The sequence below is a fragment of the Danio rerio genome, chromosome 15, assembly GCF_049306965.1.
Source record: "Danio rerio strain Tuebingen ecotype United States chromosome 15, GRCz12tu, whole genome shotgun sequence".
Classification (NCBI taxonomy): Eukaryota; Metazoa; Chordata; class Actinopteri; order Cypriniformes; family Danionidae; genus Danio; species Danio rerio.
This window is the reverse complement of record NC_133190.1, coordinates 1500428-1521759: the sequence shown is the minus strand read 5'-3', so window position 1 is coordinate 1521759 and position 21332 is coordinate 1500428. Positions and strand designations below refer to the sequence as shown.

The window sequence follows — 21332 nt, the reverse complement described above, 5'->3', positions numbered from 1 at the left end:
AACTCCCCTCTCGCCATGCAAACGGGAGGGAGCCCCGGGCTCGAGGATCTTATGAGCTCAGGGCTCTCATGCCAAACAAGCTTTATAATCAATCATCAGCTAAGTGTGAACTCTTGAAGTACTGTATATCAGCTCAAATGTAATCATATAATATCTACTAAAATGCTGAACATATTGCTTTTCAATAAATAGATCATATAAACAAGCATATTATTCAATAACATTACTTAAATTAGTATAAACACTGCACACGTATTTACTTAAGTAAATAAATGGACTTAATTAGGGGTTAAAATCTGCAGATTTCTGTATGTGCAGATTCAGTGTGGGATTAATGAATGATAAATTAATAATTCAATATATCAGATCAGACAAGCAGAAAGGCCTTTAAGAATCAGATTATCCCCTATATTGAAATTAAACTAAACTTGAAGAGCTTGTATCAGTAGGGATGAGCAAAACAACACATTTCTCTTACTGACTAGTCAGCGTGTTCCTTTGTGATTTAAGCACAGCTCTTCAGTAAGGTAACTGTTCAACAAATAAATAGATCAGATAACCATCACTTGCTTTTATTGCACAGCAGTATCAATGGCCATATCAGAGCGGTTCAGAATGAATTATGCACTTCCCGAACGCATAATGATGCACTTGAGTGTAACCCGAGCGCCTGCACTGACAGAGCGATGCCTGCTTCACAGTCAAGAGTTTATTACTGGAGGATTTGCGATATTGTGGCGTATAACAACACTTGTTGTGAATAATAAGGGCTCCACCGTTCACAACAGGCCCAGTGTTGCCAGATTGAGCGGGTTCCCATCTAATTGGGCGTTTTTTGAATTTGATTGTGCGTGTAATAAATGGAATAGGCGGTTTTGAAATGTGAATTTTATATGCAACTCATACCAGTGGCTCTCAAAGTGAGGGTCACAGGACAATGAAGTGGTGATTTCCAAAAATCTATTTATTTTTATAAATGGGGTGGAGGGAGGGAGTCTTCCAAAACGAAGATAAGGGCTGCGTCCGAAACCAGTAGGTCCTGCATTTGAATTTAAACGTACTACTCGGCGGTTAGAAAAGTGCATTCTATACAGTATGAACGTGAAAAGTATTAATGGAATTGGGACATACTACATTCGCCATTTTGTCATGGTCACGTGACCTACCTGCGTCAATTGCGTCGCTTTACTCCCATTCATGAATTCGCTCGTGGGGCATCATGGGATAGCGCAGCATGCATGGGATGCGCACTCCAGAATCTCGCCGGAAGTAGTAAGTCATCCGGGCACTTCTCGCATACTGATTTTCGAATTCTATGAATTCGGACATACTACTCGGCTCGCATACTGATTTTAGCGTACTATATAGTATGGAAGTATGCGGTTTCGGACGCAGCCAAGGACAAAATCGGTCTATTTATTGTAAGCTTGAATCAATCTGATTGGATTACTGCTGATTACGGATGAGAGGCCAGCCGCGATCAATCATATCACATGCACCTGTTGTGAATTTCTCTGTCTGGCTCACGGCACCAAAACTGTTGTGATATACGTGTATAAAAACTGCTTTTATTCTAGCCGAAATAAAACAAGACTTTCTCTAGAAGAAAAAATATTAGAGGAAATACTGTGAACAATTCTTGAATCTGAGTAACATCATTCGGGAAATACTTGACAATAATAAATATTGCACATTAGGTCCTCAACTGTGTTAAAAGTAAAAGGAGATATTTCTGCATGCATGTGTGTTTGATATGGACTGCGTTTGTGTGATATTCACACACAGTTCATGTGTTGTTTTCAGGAATGGAGACGTTTCACCATCAGACCTGAAGGGTGAGTTCATGTGTTCACTTCTGACTCAGTTGATTTACACTGTAAAGCCTGAATACTGTACACTGAGGGGACAAAAGTATGCATGTGTTTTAGTGTTAAGCCTGGTTTATACTTCTGCGTCAAGTGACCGGCGTGACTCACGGCGCATGCAACGCGCGCAGCTGTGCATTTATACTTCTGCACGCTGTCTCTGTTGGTCTGCTATATAATCTGCCAGCGGGGTAAGGTAAATAATCTTATGTCAAAATGAAAAGTAGTGTTATTTTTCTTACCGTATTGGCAGATTATTTAGCTTGTTTTAAGGAAAAACTCACTTCATTTTGACGTATAATTTCTGAAAACAAGACGATCATTCAGCAGTGCTGTATAAACATTGCAACATAATGCTGAGCCAAAAAACTGCATGTATACACTGCATTAAATGGCACACATGCGGAGCTGAGGTTTACCAGCAGCTCTATGGGCGTAAATCCCGGGGGGGACAGGGGGGACATGTCCCCTCCCATCCAAAAAAAAATATATATAATTAATAAATTAATTATTAAAAATAAAAACTCTCAATTGTGAAAAATATATGTATATATAGCTAAATTAATATTCTAAGTAGAAAGAAAACCGCATTTATCATTTACTATGCATTTAGAAACAGTTCAGTTCCCCCTCCCCTTCCTTAGATTGGTTCGGTCCACTCTGTGCTTTCACTCATCTCACCTACTCACACACACGCACACAAGTCGGGTGTGTGGCTGCGGCTGAGTTACTGTTGTAAGTAGGGAGTTTTTAACCCACCTTAAAGCGATTCTCCTCAATGTAGTTAATACAGACTCTTTCATAAATTTGTTGCGGTGAACAATTTTTTTAATGTTTTCTGAGTTGTGGCTGTTTAGCAGATTTCACAGGCTCACTGATTTACAATATAATTGGTTATTTTAACGTTTTAAAGTTAGTTACTATGAGTATGGAAAATGTCTTTTCCTGCATTTATTCTGCTTCAGGAGGCAGTCAGTTGACTGAAAACAACACAACAAACAATGCAATAAATAGTTTTGAAGGAAAATTTGCTGTCATTGAACCTAAGAAAAACTTTGAGAATAATCATAATGATGAAGTCTCCATGCTATACTAATAATAATAATGAAACCATTTTTAACTGCGGGGACATATCTTTATTAGTAAAATTCGGCTGTATTATTTGTGTCCCCTTCATAAAAATGCTCGAAAGAAATGTTATATTTATTGTCCCCCCCCTACTGTAAAATCAGATTTACGCCCATGGCTCTATTTACAAGTCAAAGTAACGTCCGAAGAAAAGGGAAAGAAGCGTGAGGAGACCATCAAAACAAGACAAAACACACCGGACAATAAAACACAGTTGTTGCTAGAAGGGATACAGCTGAGAATTATTTACATTATTCATTAAATTATCCATAAATTGTATTTTGTTAACGTCTACCCCTACTCAACCCTTACAAAAAACAGTAATTATGCCAAATATTAATCATATTATGTATTAAATTACTTATCAAATTGTATTTTATAAACTTCTACCATAAACCCAACTCTCACAGTAAAGTGATAACAGTAATTATACTGAGTATTATTCTTATTATTTATTCAATTACACATAAATGTACTGCTACCCCAATCCTCACAGTAATGTAGAAGCAGTAATTATACCAAATATTGTTTATATTATGTGTTAAATTACCTATTAAATCGTATTATATTAGCGTCTACCCTAAACTCAACTCTCACAATAATGTAAAAACAGTCATTATACAGGGTATCATTTATTAAATTATCCATTAAATTGTATTTTATTAAAGCCCACTTCTACCCCAACCCTCACAATAATATAAAACATTAATTATACAGGGTATTATTCATGTTATTTATTATTCATTAAGTTATATTTTATTAACATCTTCGCCTACCCAACTTTAATTCCAACTCCTACAGTAATGTGAAAACAGTAATTATACCAATAATTATTTATATTCATTCATTAAATTACCCTTTAAAGTGTATTTTATTAAGGCCTACTCACAGCCCAACCCTAAACTCAACCCTCACAGTAATGTAAAAATATTAAGAGTTATAAAAGTGACTTTATTGATGTGAGTATCCACAGCTGTATCCCCTCTAGACTTTACTAATCACCACAGCAGGAAGCAGTTCAGAACAAGACAACAGAAACAGCGCCTTCACGTGGCCACTAAGGGGACCACAATACTCACTTGTAGTCATTATGAAATAAATAAGTGCTTTTCTTTTTGTATATAGTAGAGCTTGTTACAAACAATACATCTGTGCACTTCATTAAAAAATGATTCTAGCTGAAATAAAACAAATAAGACTTTCTCCAGAAGAAAAAATAATATTGCAAATACTGTAAAAAAAAAAATCCCAAATCTGTTCTACATCATTTGGGAAATATTTGATAAAGAAAACTAAAATTTACAGGGGGACGAATAATTCTGACTTCAACTGTATAAGATATATAACTGTATATATATATATATATATATATATGAAATAAGCTGATTATTTGACTGACTCTTGTTCTGTTTCTGCACAGATCATCCTGCTGAAAGCTCCCACAGCAGTTCAGGTACAGTATATACAGCACATGCATAATGTTCATTTCACACTCACATCTGCTGAATGATGGTGATAAGCAGGATAAGCTGAATAGTGTGACTGGACCACAAAACCAGTCATAAGGGTCAAGAATAAAAAAAAAAATATATATATATATATATATGTATATATATAATTTAAAGCTTAAAATAATGACGATAATAATAATCATCTTTTCCTTGATGTATGGTTTATTGGAATCTACCGAAATTCTTTAGTAACATTTACATAATTCAAAAACATCTATACCATAATTGTAATTTAGTTTCATTCATTCATATTCTTTTCGGCCACAGCGGAATGAACCGCCAACTTATCCAGCATATGTTTTATGCAGCGGATGCCCTTCCAGCTGCAACCCATCACTGGGAAACATTCATACACACCCATTCACACTCATACACTACGGACAATTTAGCCTACCCAATTCACCTGTACCGCATGTCTTTGGACTGTGGGGGAAACCGGAGCACCCGGAGGAAACCCACGCAAATGCAGGGAGAACATGCAAACTCCACACAGAAACGCCAACTGACCCAGCCAGGGCTCAAACCAGTGACCTTCTTGCTGTGAGGCGAACGTGCTACGCGCTGCGCCACTGTGCAGCCTATAGTTTAGTATTTTTCAGAAATTTCCTAACATTACCTCTTAGCAAACGCACATCACTACTCAAACATTATATTCTGATGTATTTACATGAGGAAATTTACTAAATCCTGGATCTTTATTCTAAGGATATTTGGTGTAAAATACATTGCCACACTTTTTGGGACTGCAAACTAAAGGTTCAGGACACCCTGGAGTACTTTTTTTTGAGATATTAACAGATGTGTGTGTGTTGAGCATCAGTTAAGACACCGTTAGCTTCTGTCAGCTTTAATTGTGGGGGAAACTGGTTTTGAGATTTTGTCAGCTTATTTCAGCTTCTGAGTTTAAAATAATTTTTGGGGCGAATCAAAATCGGGGAGAAGACCCTGCTTCTTAATTATTCATGAGAGCAGGTGCTTTACGCAGACCCTGTCAAGCTGTGAGACCCAGTGACTGGATGAGACCGTGTCTGTGCACAGCGCGGGTCGTATGTGTTTGTTTTCATGATCCACGGGGTTGTTGTTGCTTGTCCCACGATGCTGTCAGGGCCGATACAGCAAAGCTGTTTGTGTGCAGCAAGCAATTTTGACGGGAGAGCAGTACGAGAATTGGAGAATGGTGGACTTTGTCTTTTATCAGTTGAGGGTGTTATCACTCAGACACATCGCCTATATCTGTGCTGGTGTGCTCATTCATTCATTCATTCATTCATTTTCTTGTCGGCTTAGTCCCTTTATTAATCCGGGGTCGCCACAGCGGAATGAACCGCCAACTTATCCAGCAAGTTTTTACGCAGCGGATGCCCTTCCAGCCGCAACCCATCTCTGGGAAAGCTGGTGTGCTCACACATGTTTAAAATCCTCCAGATAGCCGGCAGGTTTAATGGTTGCAATAGACTGGGCCTGTTACACTGCTCCACTGTGTCTGACCCGGGGATTGAGGGGGACAGAAGTCCGCCTCATTTACAGCGTTTATATAAACACGATTATCTTCATAATGATAAAACAAATTGTGGTCATGTTTATATGAAATTAAGAGTAACAAATGTAGCAGGACATTCAATTACAGTTTATTTCTTTGCATTTTAACTGTGTAAAGACTAAAGTCGTGTGTGTGTGTGTGTGTGTGTGTGTTCAGACAGCACATCAGCAGAGGAGAGCTCGGAGGAAGACGAGACTCAGGAGGAGGAAGAGGACAGAGAGTCAGGTGACTGTAAACACGACTGTAGCTTCTGTACTACTTTCACCTTTTAGGAAAACACTTTTGTTTTGTCTTTTCCACTAAATGTTGGTGTTGGTGTGTGCTGCAGTTTCATTCTGTTCAGACATGCATGTTTTACAATTCCTGAGTGCTTCTATTGTGCAACACTGATCCATCTTCCATTCATTCATCCATCCATCCATCCATCCATTCATTCATTCATTCATTCATTCATTCATTCATTTATCCATCTATCCAATAATTCATACAGCCATCTTTCCATCCAACATTCATCCATCAACATCCATCTATCCATCATCCATCCATTCATTCATTCATTCATTCATTCATTCATTCATTCATTCATTCATTCATTCATTCATTCATTCATTCATTCATTCATCCATCTATCCAATAATTCATCCATTCAATAATCCATCCATTCATCTATCCGTCTATCCACACATCCATTAATTCATCAATCCATTCATCCATCATCCATCCATCCATCCATTTATTCATTCATTCATTCATTCATTCATTCATTCATTCATTCATTCATCCATCTATCCAATAATTCATCCATTTAATAATCCATCCATTCATCTATCCGTCTATCCGAAAATCCATTAAATCATCAATCCATACATCCATCCATCCATTCTTCCATCCCTCCATCCTTCCAACCATCCACCCATCCATCCATTCATCTATCCGTCTATCCACACATCCATTAATTCATCAATCCATACATCCATCCATCTATTCATCCATCCATTCTTCCATCCATTCTTCCATCCATCTATCCATCTATCCATCTATCCATCCATCCATCCATCCATCCATTCATTCATTCATTAATTCATCCATCTATCCAATAATTCATCCATTCAATAATCCATCCATTCATCTATCCGTCTATCCACACATCCATTAATTCATCAATCCATCCATCTATTCATCCATCCATTCTTCCATCCATCCATCCATCATCCATCCATCCATTCATTCATTCATTCATTCATTCATTCATTCATTCATTCATTCATTCATTCATTCATTCATTCATCCATCTATCCAATAATTCATCCATTCAATAATCCATCCATTCATCTATCCGTCTATCCACCCATCCATTAATTCATCAATCCATCCATCTATTCATCCATCTATTCATCCATCCATCTATTCATCCATCCATCCATCCATGAGATTGTATTGTGGTAAAATAAGGTTTTAAGGGATTTTAAAAAATGTTTTCTTTATGTCAGAGCTTGTGGGAAGGATAAACAATAATAATGACAACATCTTGCTTTTCAGACTCCAACACGAAAGCCGGTGCTGAAAATCACAGTGGTAAACACACACATCTCACATATCTAAACAGCAGTATAAGCCGGTGTTGATCATTGATTGTTTATGTAAGATCTCAGTAACACTTTAAGTAACAATTCACACCATTTACTAGTGTCTTATTACCTGCCTGTTATTAAGATAAGAGCTGTTTATTAGCATATATAAAGTATGATCTTATTTTACACCCCATGTCCTACCCAATACCCAAACCTAAACCCAACTAATACCTTAATACCTATTAATCAGCAGCTAGTAACAGTTTCTTGAGCTCAAAGTCTCAGTTAATGGTTTGTTAGTAGCATGAATTGTACATTGAAATTAAGTGTGATCAAAATCTTATAGAAATCTTTGCACTCACTGTTATTAATGATTTTTCTCAGATGAGCCGCTCGCGTCCTGCTGTGAGAAGTGTAGAGCTCTTAAGGTCAGTTTCTGAGAAACAACAACATCACTTAACGCAAAACTGATGCTATAAAGGACTGTAAACCATCAAGACTAGGACTGGTATAATACTCTATGTACAGTAGGTTTACACCATCAGTCAGATGTTTGCTACTCATAGTGTTGTTCTGCAGTGTGTAAATGAGAGTTTGTGCAAGTACTGTATACTGTAATTACATCAGCAAAATAATCTTGTTTTTCGTTTCGACATTAGACTATTTTTTTTTACCCCATTAGCAGTTTATTTTGCTTGTTTTAAGGAAAAACTCAATTAATATCACATAATTATTTCCTAAAACGAGATTTTTGCTTGTCTAGAAAATGCGTCTCGATTTACTACCCCAAAATTGGGACAGTATGGAAAACACAAATAAAAAAGAAATTAGTGATTTCTAAATATAATTTAACTTGTATTTCTTTGCAGACAATACAACAAACATTATCAATTAATTACATTAATTAATTACTAATGTAATTACATTACAACAATCCATCCCACATGCCTCAGAGCCCAGAGAAGTTGACGGTTTATGGACACTGTTAACATAGGGCTGTCTTTTGGCACTGTACAGTTTTCACTGGCATTTGTGGATGTAAGTATGTATTGTGGTACTTGACAGCTTTGCCGCAGTAATCCTGAGCCCATGTTGTGATATGGCTAATTAGTGATGCGAGGTTGCGCATTGAGTCTTCGAAGCATGTATCAAAAATAACGATACATCTCGCAGTGAAGCAGTGTACTGGAGCGGGATTCGTTTTGCCATCATCACGTGATCAGTGACGTCCGATGCTTCATTTTCGCTTATACCCACGTGACTGCTTCGAATTTTGATTCAAAGGTTTAAACACACTTGTGCATTAGTATAGTGTATAGCGAGAGATAAGGCGTCAATAACATACATTTCCACTGTTTCAAAGCACTGCACCGCTCCCACACACCAGTAATTAAACTAAAATGCACTAGTCATTCATTTATTCATTTTCTTTTCAGCTTAGTCCCTTTAGTAATCTGGGGTCGCCACAGCGGAATGAACCGCCAACTTATCCAGCACATTTTTACACAGCGGATGCCCTTCCAGCCACAATCTGGGAAACACCCCACACACTCATTCACACTCATACACTACGGACAATTTAGCCTACCGCATGTGTTTGGACTGTGGGGGAAACACAGCGAGAACATGCAAACTCCACACAGAAATAGCAACTGACCCAGCCAAGGCTCGAACCAGCGACCTTCTTGCTGTGCCATCATGACGGCCTAATTTAATCGGCTTAAACATAAAACAATGCTCTGTCAACCCTTAAAACCTAGATGTACTCAAAGGGTTAAATCCATAGGCATGCAGTATATAATAGATAATAGGGATAAAATGGTTAAATTGCGTCACATGCTTCTTTAAGTTTCTGTACATTCATGCAGTAAATTGTCTTTTACAGCATCGGACGTGCTTCATTAATTGTTACTTGCATTATTAAGTGTTTAAAATCTTTATTCATGTTTTTAAAAGCACAAAACAGAGTTTTGTGCTGTTCAATACATGTGCTCTAGGGATGTACATCCTCACCAATATCAAGAGCAAATCTACGTATTCTCAGCTTCTCACCTGTCAATGCGAGTCGCGCATCATTAAACACTGTAGCGAATGACGTCAACTCTGACGCTTTCATTTCGGGACAGACTTCAGCAGAGTCCCAAACTTTACATCTCGTGCACGACGACTAGGAAGCGTTTATATTGTCATGTAGCACAAGTGTTTAAGCATGTTAACAAGAGCTAGAGAGAGCACAACATCCGCCACGTAACCAATATAAACTAATATAAAACTAGTGCATACATCACATGCATGAATCACGCCATGGACATGACATTAAGATACCTACTGGTTTAAAAGAAGAGTGCCAGTCAACTCAATTAGGATCAAAGCCTAAAAGGGTCAGTTTCAGAGAGGTAGAGAACATTATCTGTGTGCTGTTTTCAGCTGAAACTCTACACACACTATAGACATTTCAGAGACTTATTTTAAAATGAATATTCTTGTGAAAGTGGCAGAATAGCTCCTCTTTTCAATCTCCTTATTGACGTGTTAACTGCTGATGATGAATTTAATCCCGCATGCTTCTGTTTTTCTCTTACAGAACCCTAAATATGAGCTGGTCACCCCCAGGAAAATGTCCAAAGAGCGGCTGCAGTAGGTTTCTCATCTCCATACTCGACAAATGCATGTTTTAGGATTTTATTTTCTGAAAAGTTCAGAACAGCGTTTGTTTATTCATTACATTAATTTGTAGCATTAAACAGTTCAGGGGCGATTTTAGAAAAAAAAAATAAAAATTTATGTATGTATGTATATATGTATGTATGTATGTATGTATATATAATATATAGAGCGAGGCCGTGGCGCAGAAGGTAGTGCTGTCGCCTCACAGGGTCGCTGGTTGGAACCTCGGCTCAGTTGGCGTTTCTGTGTGGAGTTTGCATGTTCTCCCTGAGCAACAGTAACTCAAATAAGCACTCGTTACAACCGAGCTCTGCAGAAGAGCGTCTCTGAACACACAACACGTCCAACCTTGGAGGCGGATGGGCTACAGCAGCAGAATACCACACCGGGTGCCGCTCCTGTCAGCTAAGAACAGGAAACTGAGGCTACAATTCACACAGACTCACCAAAACTGCACAATAGAAGATTGGAGAAACGTTGCTGCTCAGATGAGTCTCCATTTCTGCTGACACATTCAGATGCTCGGGTCAGAATTTGGCATCAACAACATGAAAGCATGGATCATCCTGCCTTGTATCAGCGGTTCAGGCTGGTGGTGGTGGTGTAATGGTGTGGGGGAGATTGTCTTTGGGTCCATTAGTACCAACTGAGCATCAACGCCACAGCCTACCTGAGTATTGCTGCTGACCATGTCCATCCCTTTATGAGCACAGTGTCTCCATCTTCTGATGGCTACTTCCAGCAGGATAACGCAGCATGTCATAAAGCTCAATCATCTCAGACTGGTTTCATGAACATGACGATGAGTTCACTGTACTCAAATGGCCTCCACAGTCAGCAGAACTCAATCCAATAGAGCTATCCCCTTAACTAAGACTGCAGTGTTATTATGAATATGTGTTTGCTTGATTGCAGTCGTGATTTCCCTCTGATGTGTGTTTCTGCAGGCTCCAGCTGGACGCTGAGGGTGTGTACGAGTGTTCGGACACTGGGCTGGTGTTCGAGGTCTCCCAGCGGGTCAAGATCACCTACTGCGTCCTGTCCTGGAGCAGATTCAGCACATACCTGACCGGGTCATGGAAATTTGCCGGACCCATTTTTGATGTGGACTGCGATCCGGCTATCCTGAAATCCATCCAGTTCCCGCATTCACTGTGTCTCGCAGGTACAGATATATAAGGCATTCTTTCAAGATATTAACTCATTATTTCAAGATATTAACTAATATTAACTATTTATTTCAAGATATTAACAATATTTCAAGATATTATCTCAATCTTTCAAGTTATTAACTCAATATTTAAAGTTATTAACTCATTATTTCAGGACATTTTCTCATTGTTTCAAGATATTAACTCAATAGTTTAAGATATTAACTCTTTAATTCAAGATATTAAATCAATATTTTAATATATTAACTTAAAATTCAAGCTATTAATTCAATATTTCTATATATTAACTTGTTATTTCAAGATATTAGCTCATTAATAACTCATTCTTTCAAGACACTAACCCTTTATTTCAAGATGTTAACTAATATCTTGAAATATTTCAAGATATTGGGCTCTGTTTTAGTGATCTAGGCGCAAAGTCTAAAGCACATGGCACAAAAGCATTAAGGACATGTCCGAAACCACACTATTTTAAGTATGGAAAAGCAAGGTTTGTGCCCGACTCATGGTCTAACAGGGCTCTGGTTATTCTCTAGAGTTCTGGCTGTGTTTTGAGCAGAACCTGCATTAAATCAATCAGAGTCTCGTCTCTCGTTCCCTTTAAGAGTCAGTTGCGTCGCTCCATGGTGCATTTGCTATTTACATGGCGACTTTGTAAGTGTAAAAACTGAACGCTTCACTAGCGAGAAAACAGTTAAACAGAGCATCTGCAGCGCGAGGATAAAGAACGAGCCTCCTCCATTCAGCCTCTTTACTTTCTCTTTACTTTACTCCTTTACTTTTTAATTATTGCGCCAGGTGTATAATTGGGCCCATTAACTCAATATTTCAAGATATCAGCTTTTTTTCTCAATCTATTATATCAATATTTCAAGATATTTACTCTTCATTTCAAGATATTAACTCCTTATTTCAAGATAAAGGTCCAGTGAGGTGCTTGGAAATTTGCATTTCTCATTCAGTTCTTGACGCATTACTATGTTTTAAAGTTTGCTTTATGCTTTAAGCCAAATACCAGTAAAATAAGTAGTAAAATATTATTATTTTATAATCATCACAAAGATACAAGGAATCAGTTATTAGAAATTAGTTTTAAAAAAATTGTTTAAAATGTAGTGAGAAAAATCTTCTCCTTGATAAACAGAGAAATATTTGAAAAAATAGTTATAATTTCACAAGAGAGAGCATTTTCTGAAAAATATAAACAAATAAAAATGAATGAAGCAATTAATGAGTATGAATATTTTTTTGGAATATGTTTGTTTTTCATAATGCTCTTTGTAATTGGCTTTTTTATATTCAGAGCTTCTTCATTCATTCATCCATTTTCCTTCAGCTTAGTCCTTTGTTTAACAAGGGTTGCCACAGTGGAGCGAACCGCCAACTACTCCGGCATACAGTATGTTTTATGCAGCAGATGCCCTTCCAGTCGCAACCCAATACTGGGAAACACCCTTACACGTTCAATTACACACACTTATACACTACAGCCAATTTAGTTGATCAATTCCCCTATAGTGCATGTGTTTGGACTGTGGGGGAAACCGGAGCACCCGGAGGAAACCCACACCAACACGGGAAGAACATGCAAAATCCACAATGAAACACCAACTGACCCAGCCAGGACTCGAACCAGTGACTTTCTTGCTGTGAGGCAACCACTGAGCCACCGTGCCACCTCATCTTAGACACAAGCATACAAACTCTAATTCTAATTAAAATGTAAAGCTGTAAAAATGTAAATGTACAGCAGAAGTAGCACATAACCTACCTTACAAATCATTTAGGATTTGCATCATGACCACCAAAATCTGATCCCTTAAGAATCCCACCAATAATACAAATAACGCAAAAGAAAACCTGAGTAAAGTCATGTGTAATAGCAATGGAATGACACTAGGAGAACGTACTGAGCTCAGCTCTTCAAAAGCATTCAGTCTAACTCGAAATCCCCTGGAGATTGGGGTTTCACAGCAGGATTGTCTGGGTTTACGTGCGCCATGGAATTGTGGGAAGCGTGTTTATTTTTGGCCGTTTCCACTTCTTTTCTCTCTCTCCTCTCCTCCCTCATGTTTTCCTGTCATCTTCTGTCTTCCCTCAGCAGATAAAGACAACGAGGTGAACTTCAGCGTTCTGCATGTGAAGAACAGTCGGGGTCTGATCGAGCCGTCCAGCGATCACTCCGGGAGTCACGTGAAGTGGACGGTGTCGTCTCTGTCCCCCGTGGGTCCCGTCGTCCAGACCTCCAGATCCGCAGAGCATCATGGGGTGGTGCAGGTCTTCAGAGAGCTGGGTCTGGAGAGCTCGTCCTTCTCCTTCAGGGTTTACCTGGCCAGAAACATCTGCTCTGACATCAAGGTGAGGGGAGACACACAGAGGGTTGGAAGGGTTGCTGTATGTGATCTAACGCTGCACGATACTGGATAAATATGCAATGTTGTTGAGTATTACAGCAATATTTATATCCTCTTAACATATTTTAACATCAGGGAATTAAAAAAAGAGACTTGTTGTGTTTATATCGCTCCAATATGACTGTAGATACACTCTACCTGCACACAGGTCTGCCCAAACAGTTGATTTTGCATGATAGTAGAGTTTTATTGGCAGCACAGCGTCTTCTGCTTTCACAGAAGCATGACTGGCTGCTTTCTGGGTAGCGCTGCTGATGTGTGTGTTCAGCAGACTCCGCTATAGTTAGATGAGCTGTCAGACTCTGCTGTGCTGCGAGTGGGCGTGATGACATCATCAGCATGACATCACTGCGGTTTCAGTTCTGCGTCTCTGCCCGTCTGTGGTGAGGGTTTCGCATGTGTTTCACACATCTCCGTCTGCAGTGTGTGTGCGAAGGCAGGAATCGGTCGTTGTGTTTTTTTCACACGTCACACGACGTGTTTTTTTTTTAAATGTTGAATAATTTACAATAAAAAAAAAAGGATTTTTCTGCACTTTCTTTCGTGCACATCTTTGCACATCTCTTTCTTTCGTTCACATCTTTGTGCAAGACAAGCTGCATGTCACAAGCAGCGTTTTTTGGATGATTTTGTGTAGAAATTTGTACAAAATCTGCAGATCTATGCGGAGTGATTTCGGGAGTATACAGCGCATCTGGAAAGCTTTGATAGCGCTTCACTTTTTCCACATTTGTTTATGTTTATGTCTTCCTAAAATGGATTAAATTAATTAAATTCCTCAACATTCTACACACAATCCCCCATGATGACAATGTGGACAAAGAGTTTTTGAAATTGTTGCACATTTATCAAATATAAAAAAGCTGAAGAATCACATGTACGTCAGTATTGACAGCCTTTGCTGTGAAGCTCTGAATTGAGCTCAGGTACATTCTGTTCCACTGATCATTCTGGAGATGTTTCAGCAGCTTCACCTGTGCTCAATTCAGCTGATCTGAAAAGGCTACACCTGTCTATATAAGCTCCCAGGGTTGACAGTGCATGTCAAAGCACAAACCAAGCATGAAGACAAAGGAATTGTCTGTAGACCTCTGAGACAGGATTGTCTCCAGGCACAAGGCTGGGGAAGCTTACAGAAACATTTCTGCTGCTCTGAAAGCTCTATTGAGCACAGCAGCCTCCATCATCCGCTAGTGGAAGATGTTCAACCACCAGGAATCTTCCTAGAGCTGGCCGGCCATCTAAGCTGAGTGATCGAGCCTTAGTCAGGGAGGTGATCAATAACCCGATGTTCACTCTGTCTGAGCTCCAGCGTTCTTCTGTGGAGAGAGGAGAACCTTACAGAAGGACAACCATCTGTGCAGCAATCCACCAATCAGGCATCTGTATGGTAGAGTGGGCAGACGGACGTCACTCCCCGCCTGGAGTTTGCCATCTGAAGGACTCTCAGAGCATCAGAAACTAAACTCTCTGCTCTGATGAGACTCAAACTGAACTGTTTGGAGTGAACGCCAGGCGTTACGTTTGGAGAACAGCAGGCGGCGCTCATCAGCAGGCTAACAGCATCCCTACAGTGCAGCATGGTGGTGTTGGCATCATGCTGTGGGGATGTGTTTCAGCAGCAGGAACTGGAAGACTAGTCAGGATAGAGGGAAAGATGAATGCAGCGATGTACAGAGACATCCTGAATGAAGACCTGCACAAGAGTGCTCTCCACCTCAGACTGGGGAGACGCTTCATCTTCCAGCAGGACAATGACCAAAGCACACCGCCAACATATCAATGGAGTGCCACAGCAACAACTCACTGAGTGGCCCAGCCAGAGCCCAGATCTTAATCCTATTGAACATCTCTGGAGAGATCTGTTAATGGCTGTACACCATCACTTCCCATCCAACCTGAAAGAGCTTGAGAGGTCCTGCAAAGAGGAAGAGGCAAACATTCCCAAAGACAGGTGTGCAGAGCTTGTGGCATCATATTCAGAAAGACTTGAGGCTGTAATCGCTGCCAAAGGTGCATCAACAGAGTATTGAGCAAAGGTTGTGATACTGATCTACATCTGATTTTACAGCTTTTTTATTTTGAATAAATGTGCAACAATTTCAAAAACTCTTTGTCCACTTTGTCATAATGGGGGATTGTGTGTAGAATGTTGAGTGAATAAAGGAATTTAATCTATTTTGGAATAAGGCTGTAGCATAAACAAATGGGGAAAAAGTAAAGCGCTTTCAATACTTTCCGCATGCACTGTGTTTATTATGCATTTGTAATACACACACATACAGCTGATACAGCTTCCCTCCTGTAATATTTTTGTTCTTTTATATTTCTTCAGCACATTTCTAATCATAATAGTGTTAATAACTCATCTCTAATAACTGACTTATTTTCTCTTGGTCGTGATGACATCATATAATACTAGACTAGATATTCTTCAACACACTAGTGTTCAGCTTAAAGTGACATTTAAAGGCTTCACTAGGGTAATTAGGGTAAAGTTAGGGTAATAAGGCAATTGTTTCCAGAAGTCATTCGGCTTTGTAAACCCCACCATTTCATTACATTGTGGCAGAAAGAAATTTTGCACATCAGAAATTACAGAAGCTGAGTCAAAAAGCCAAATGTTTCTGGTCAGGTACTCACCAGCGTGACACAGGCAGGAACTTTTAAATGGGGCAAACATTTGTAAAAGGAAAAAAACAAAACGCGCTCGCTAAATGTCATAATTAAAACTCTACAGCGGTTTTGTGGGCTGCTCGTCTTTGTTTTCGGCTGCGGGTTTTCTCATCACATTCACACGTGAAAGGACTTCCTGTGGTTTCCACACGCAGTTTCAGCGCTAGCAGCGTAATCCACGCAGTCTCAGAGGATATTTCAGTTTCACCCAGTCAGAAAACTCTCAACGTTTCTCAGGTTCAGTCACTCGTGCACAGTACTTACCCCTGTGAATCCAGAATCTCATCACGCACACACTGCATGAGTCTCAGATCAATGAGTAAACACTGGCCTTTTCATGAATAGCTGCTCTTACTAATATCCTGCTCTGATCTGATCATACTGAACGTGTAGGTTTGCTAATATGAAGTCATATTCATTCACTGTAAAAAAATATCTGTAAGTTAGCAATTCAATTTTTCCCATTTATTTCTGCTTCTGAGTTGCATTGAGGGATCTTGATCTTTATTTTAATAGCTTTTAACCTCAAAAAGGTATAAAAAGTGTATTTTCGGAGCATGTGTAATAGTCTGCAGTGCTCTATTGCCTGGGTTGGTGTTGTATATTTATGCTACAGACACCTTGTCATAAACTGCAGCACATTTTCTGTTATTTTACACAATATATATTATTTTCTGATGCATTATATTATCTCAAACCACTAAAAAGTCGCTAAAAGTCACTTTGTTTAACTGTAGAGTTGAATTTCCAACATCAGAAGTGACAGTGCAGAGCTCAACATCCCATAATGCAATTCACCACCGCAAATAAACACTTGTGAATCACAAAATACTGAAACTGATTATTAACAGATATTTTATACAGTGTACATGATTTAGTATGGTATCAGTAACACTGTAGTTTAATTATCTCCCATTTACCTCACTCACTATTAACCCCAGTGGATTATTATCTGCCTGTTATTAAAGGGCCATGATACCCCCTCATTTCAGCAGGGTGTTTTCACACCTCTACTTTGAAAAAAGCCAGAAGAGTGGGCGTGTCCTGCTCTGTTTAGGGGGGAGTGTCGGAGGAACTAAAGTGGGAGGGTGTGGGAGTGTCTATTTGGGCACCCGCTGAGTTTTAGAGTCAAAATACACACACACACAGGGGAGAAAGTGACTGTGTTTACATGAACATCTGTAGTCGAATTATTTGCCAGATTATTAAATGGTGGACTTTAACTGCAGTTTGGCTCTTTCATTCAGGGAATTCATTCATGTCCCTCGCGACAGACGTGATATTTGATTCGAGGAGCTGCTGTAAGCGTGTATTTTTCATGCAATGTTTGATACCGCACGGCGAATGAGAGAAAAAAAATAAACTCTGCATTTCTCTGTAACTTAGATGCACACGGCAGGTAGCGTCAGAAAGCCGCGTGTGTTATTCCGGTCACAAAATGCGGTGAAAATCCTACACGATGGTAATAGTTTGGTTGTGGTGCTAACATGTTTACACTCGGTGCAATAGTTAGTTTGATACGAACAAACTGAATAAACAAAGAGCACTGGTCACTCACTCACCAAATCTGTAGAGACAGGACAATCACCAGCAACTAGAGCCGCGTCTTTATTAAGAGGAGACTACAAGCGAATCCGGATCTCAGCGTTTGCAGATGAGAACAGCTCTCAGGTAAACAATAATCCCCCTTAGACACGTAAGTTATTGTTGTCGAGCGTCGCGTACACTGTTAATCCACACGTGACTCCAGCTGAGCTCTCACAGAGAGAAAATGAAAACAAAACTTCACTGCAGCAAACTATAAACACACTTGTTTTGCCAACACAACGTGGCGTCTCTGTCGTCTAAACACTGAGACAGTAATGAATATTAATGAAGTTGCACAATAGAGCGCGCTGATTGGTTTGAACCAAGCCTTACTCATACATTAATGCATCACACTGTAAGACGTAATAAGACTCACTCTGGCACAGACGTCCAGTCTGCATGCTGGAATACACGCTATTATCTCATGGCCGTGACGCAGCTTCAACAATTTGTTTCAAACCGGAAGTACGAATTTGCTTGAAATAACGCAAAAACAACCAATTTACACTTTTTAGTGAAATATAGGTGTCCTAATAGTGTTTATAGCAGTGTGGGACACATATACCGCTGTCAACAGCTCAACACATGTGTTTTGGTGTTTCGTGTCCTTTTAAGATATTGCCTGTTTATTAGTACTTATAAGTAAATATTCTGCATGATCTTATTCTACATTCCTAATCCTGCACAATCACTAACCTAATAACTATTAATAATCAGCAAAATATGAGCTGAAATTCAATTAATAGTTATTTAATAGCAAGGATTTTGCCGTAAAATTAAGTGTGACCTAATTCCCTGCCGGTCAACGCTGTCAAATAAAAAAAAAAGTCTGTTAATCAGCAAATAAAACACTGAAATGTCCTTCCACATCTGTTGGTTGTCAATATTAACACAACAGCTAATTTTTGGCATACGCTTAGCACTTAACAGCATAGATCACATGTGTCAATTACAAGGCCCGTGGGCCAAACGCGGCCCGTCAAAACATTTAATCAGGCCCGACAACAAGTTTTGGTAATGAAGTTCCTAGTGGCCAGTCTCACTTTCAATATTAGGTTTGTAACAATTACAATATTGTGATGCAAATGGCGCTGTTCGCTTTACCATACTCACTAATTTAGACGTTAGCGTTACGTTACACTAAATGTAAACAAGGTAAAATATTTCTGGGATTAGCACAATGTCAAAAAAATGCCTCACAGCCCACAATATTAGGTCTGAAATGCCCAAGTTCAGAGTTGTAGGCGTAGACAGTTGGCATGGATCATTTCATGATTAGGTTGTGTTTTTAAAGCTAAAGAATAAGTTCAATAAAACAATATCAGAAAGCATCTGTTGCTTGTTACAGTGTGGTATATCAGTTGTTTTATCATCAGTTTTTCTGAATATGAAATTGTTGTAAAGTAGACTACTGCTCTATGCTATCCTACTGTACTGTTCTATGCTTGTAATGGTTGGAGACCTTATTTCATGTTGCGGTAGAGATGAAACCTGCTGACACAAGTTAAATGTAAAACCTTACTATTTTGATCAATGTGGTTTATGAAGTATTATCGAGATGTTCTACAGTTAATACACTTTTATTTTCTCCAATAAATTAATTTTTAAAAATGTGTATGTACTGCCCCTGACTTTACTCACAACACTCAATGCGGCCCTTACCAAGTTTGGATTTGACACCCCTGCCATAGATCATTGAATCAGATTAAACCGTTTGTATCTCACACAAACATTTCCAAAAAGATAATTGTCCTGTTTAAAGCTCGACTCTTCTGCAGTTACATCATGTACTAAGACTGACAGAAAATGAAAAGTTGCAATTTTTCTATGGCTGAAATGAAGTATCCTCTCATTCTGGCATAATAATCAAGGAACTCTACTGCTGTACCATGACTTGCACTGATATGATGCAGAGCCAGAAAATAGTACATTTTTTTTGTCGGTCTTAGTACACGATGTAACTACATAAGAAACATCTTTAAGTAGGATAATCATTAAAAGATTTTTGAAAGTTTTGATCGAGATGCTAACGGTCTAATCCGATTCAATAGTGTATGCTAAGCTAAGCTAAAAGTGCCACAACTGAGATCAGCTGAATAGATTAAAAGATTGTAACTCTAAATGAGCTTATTTCCAAAAAGAAGTGTACAACTTTAGCCAGTGTAAAAATAAACAAGACTTGATTAGACTGAATTTTTTCTTAACTTCCTCTTTTTTATTGCTGATGCGTCTTTTTGCAGGACATCAGGAAGGCCGTTCGGAGGGCGAACAACTGTAAGAACAACAAAAAGTACATTCTAGTTGACAAACCACCAACATGCATGCTGGAGGAGAACAGAAAGTACCGTCTGATCAGCGAACCCGTGGGTCACATCACACCAGAGGTGAGGGATCTTTTACATTTCACCTTTTGCTCTGTTTTTTTAATAATTTACACATGCGAAGTCAGAATTATAAACCCCCCTGTTTATTTTTCCTCAATATCTGTTTAACAGAGAGCAGATTTCATTAACACATCTCTAATAATAATAGTGTTAATAACTCATCTCTAATAACTGATTTATTTTCTCTTTGTCATGATGACAGCACATAATATTAGGCTAGATATTCTTCAAGACACTTCTATACAGGTTAAAGTGACATTTAAAGGCTTCACTAGGGTAATTAGGTTAACTAGGCAGGTTAGGGGAATTAGGAAAGTCATTGTATAACAGTGGTTTGTTGTGTACACTATTGAAAACAAATCTAGCTTTAAGTGGCTAATAATACTGACCTTAAAATGGTGTTTAAAAAATTAAAAACTGCTTTTATTCTAGCCGAAATAAAACAAATCAGACTTTCTCCAGAAGAAAAAATATTATCAGACACACTGTGAACATTTCCTGAATCTGGTCAACATCATTTGGAAAATATTTAAAGAAGAAAAAATAATTCAAAGGGGGCGAATAATTCTGACTTCAACTGTAGATGTGCTGATTTCAATAGGGCAGTATCTGCAGAGTTATTTTCTGTGCAGCGTTTTCTCTGCAGATTTATGAGGAATGATTTCGGGAGTGTAAAAACTGAAATGTTAAAACAGGAAAATTAAAATAATAACATTTATGTAAGGTTTACAGTGCAAATCCAATTAAACGCTTTACTTTGTCACAATTTATGGTATTAACTAACCATTAACTAACACTACCAGCCTAATGACCTTCT

The 21332-nt window shown here is 38.7% G+C and overlaps 2 protein-coding genes across 5 annotated transcripts in view; both read left to right on the top strand.

Annotated features, from left to right (window-relative positions):
- Positions 1-21332, top strand: part of kpna4 (karyopherin alpha 4 (importin alpha 3)) — a 408827-nt gene that overhangs the window by 140046 nt on the left and 247449 nt on the right. The window lies entirely within an intron of this gene.
- The window catches only part of si:dkeyp-97b10.3, a 31771-nt gene that overhangs the window by 1787 nt on the left and 8652 nt on the right, over positions 1-21332 (top strand). The window contains exons 2-10 of one of the 4 annotated variants that reach the window (XM_001345547.9): positions 1804-1835; positions 4414-4446; positions 6201-6269; positions 7584-7619; positions 8000-8043; positions 10200-10252; positions 11230-11447; positions 13559-13812; positions 20372-20515. In XM_001345547.9, the coding sequence (XP_001345583.3) occupies positions 1804-1835; positions 4414-4446; positions 6201-6269; positions 7584-7619; positions 8000-8043; positions 10200-10252; positions 11230-11447; positions 13559-13812; positions 20372-20515 (883 nt within the window). Of the gene's footprint in view, positions 1-1803; positions 1877-4375; positions 4447-6200; positions 6270-7583; positions 7620-7999; positions 8044-10199; positions 10253-11229; positions 11448-13555; positions 13813-20371; positions 20516-21332 lie in introns of all 4 variants that reach the window. The other 3 variants (XM_005173355.6, XM_073924288.1, XM_068213662.2) reach the window with 3 other exon arrangements.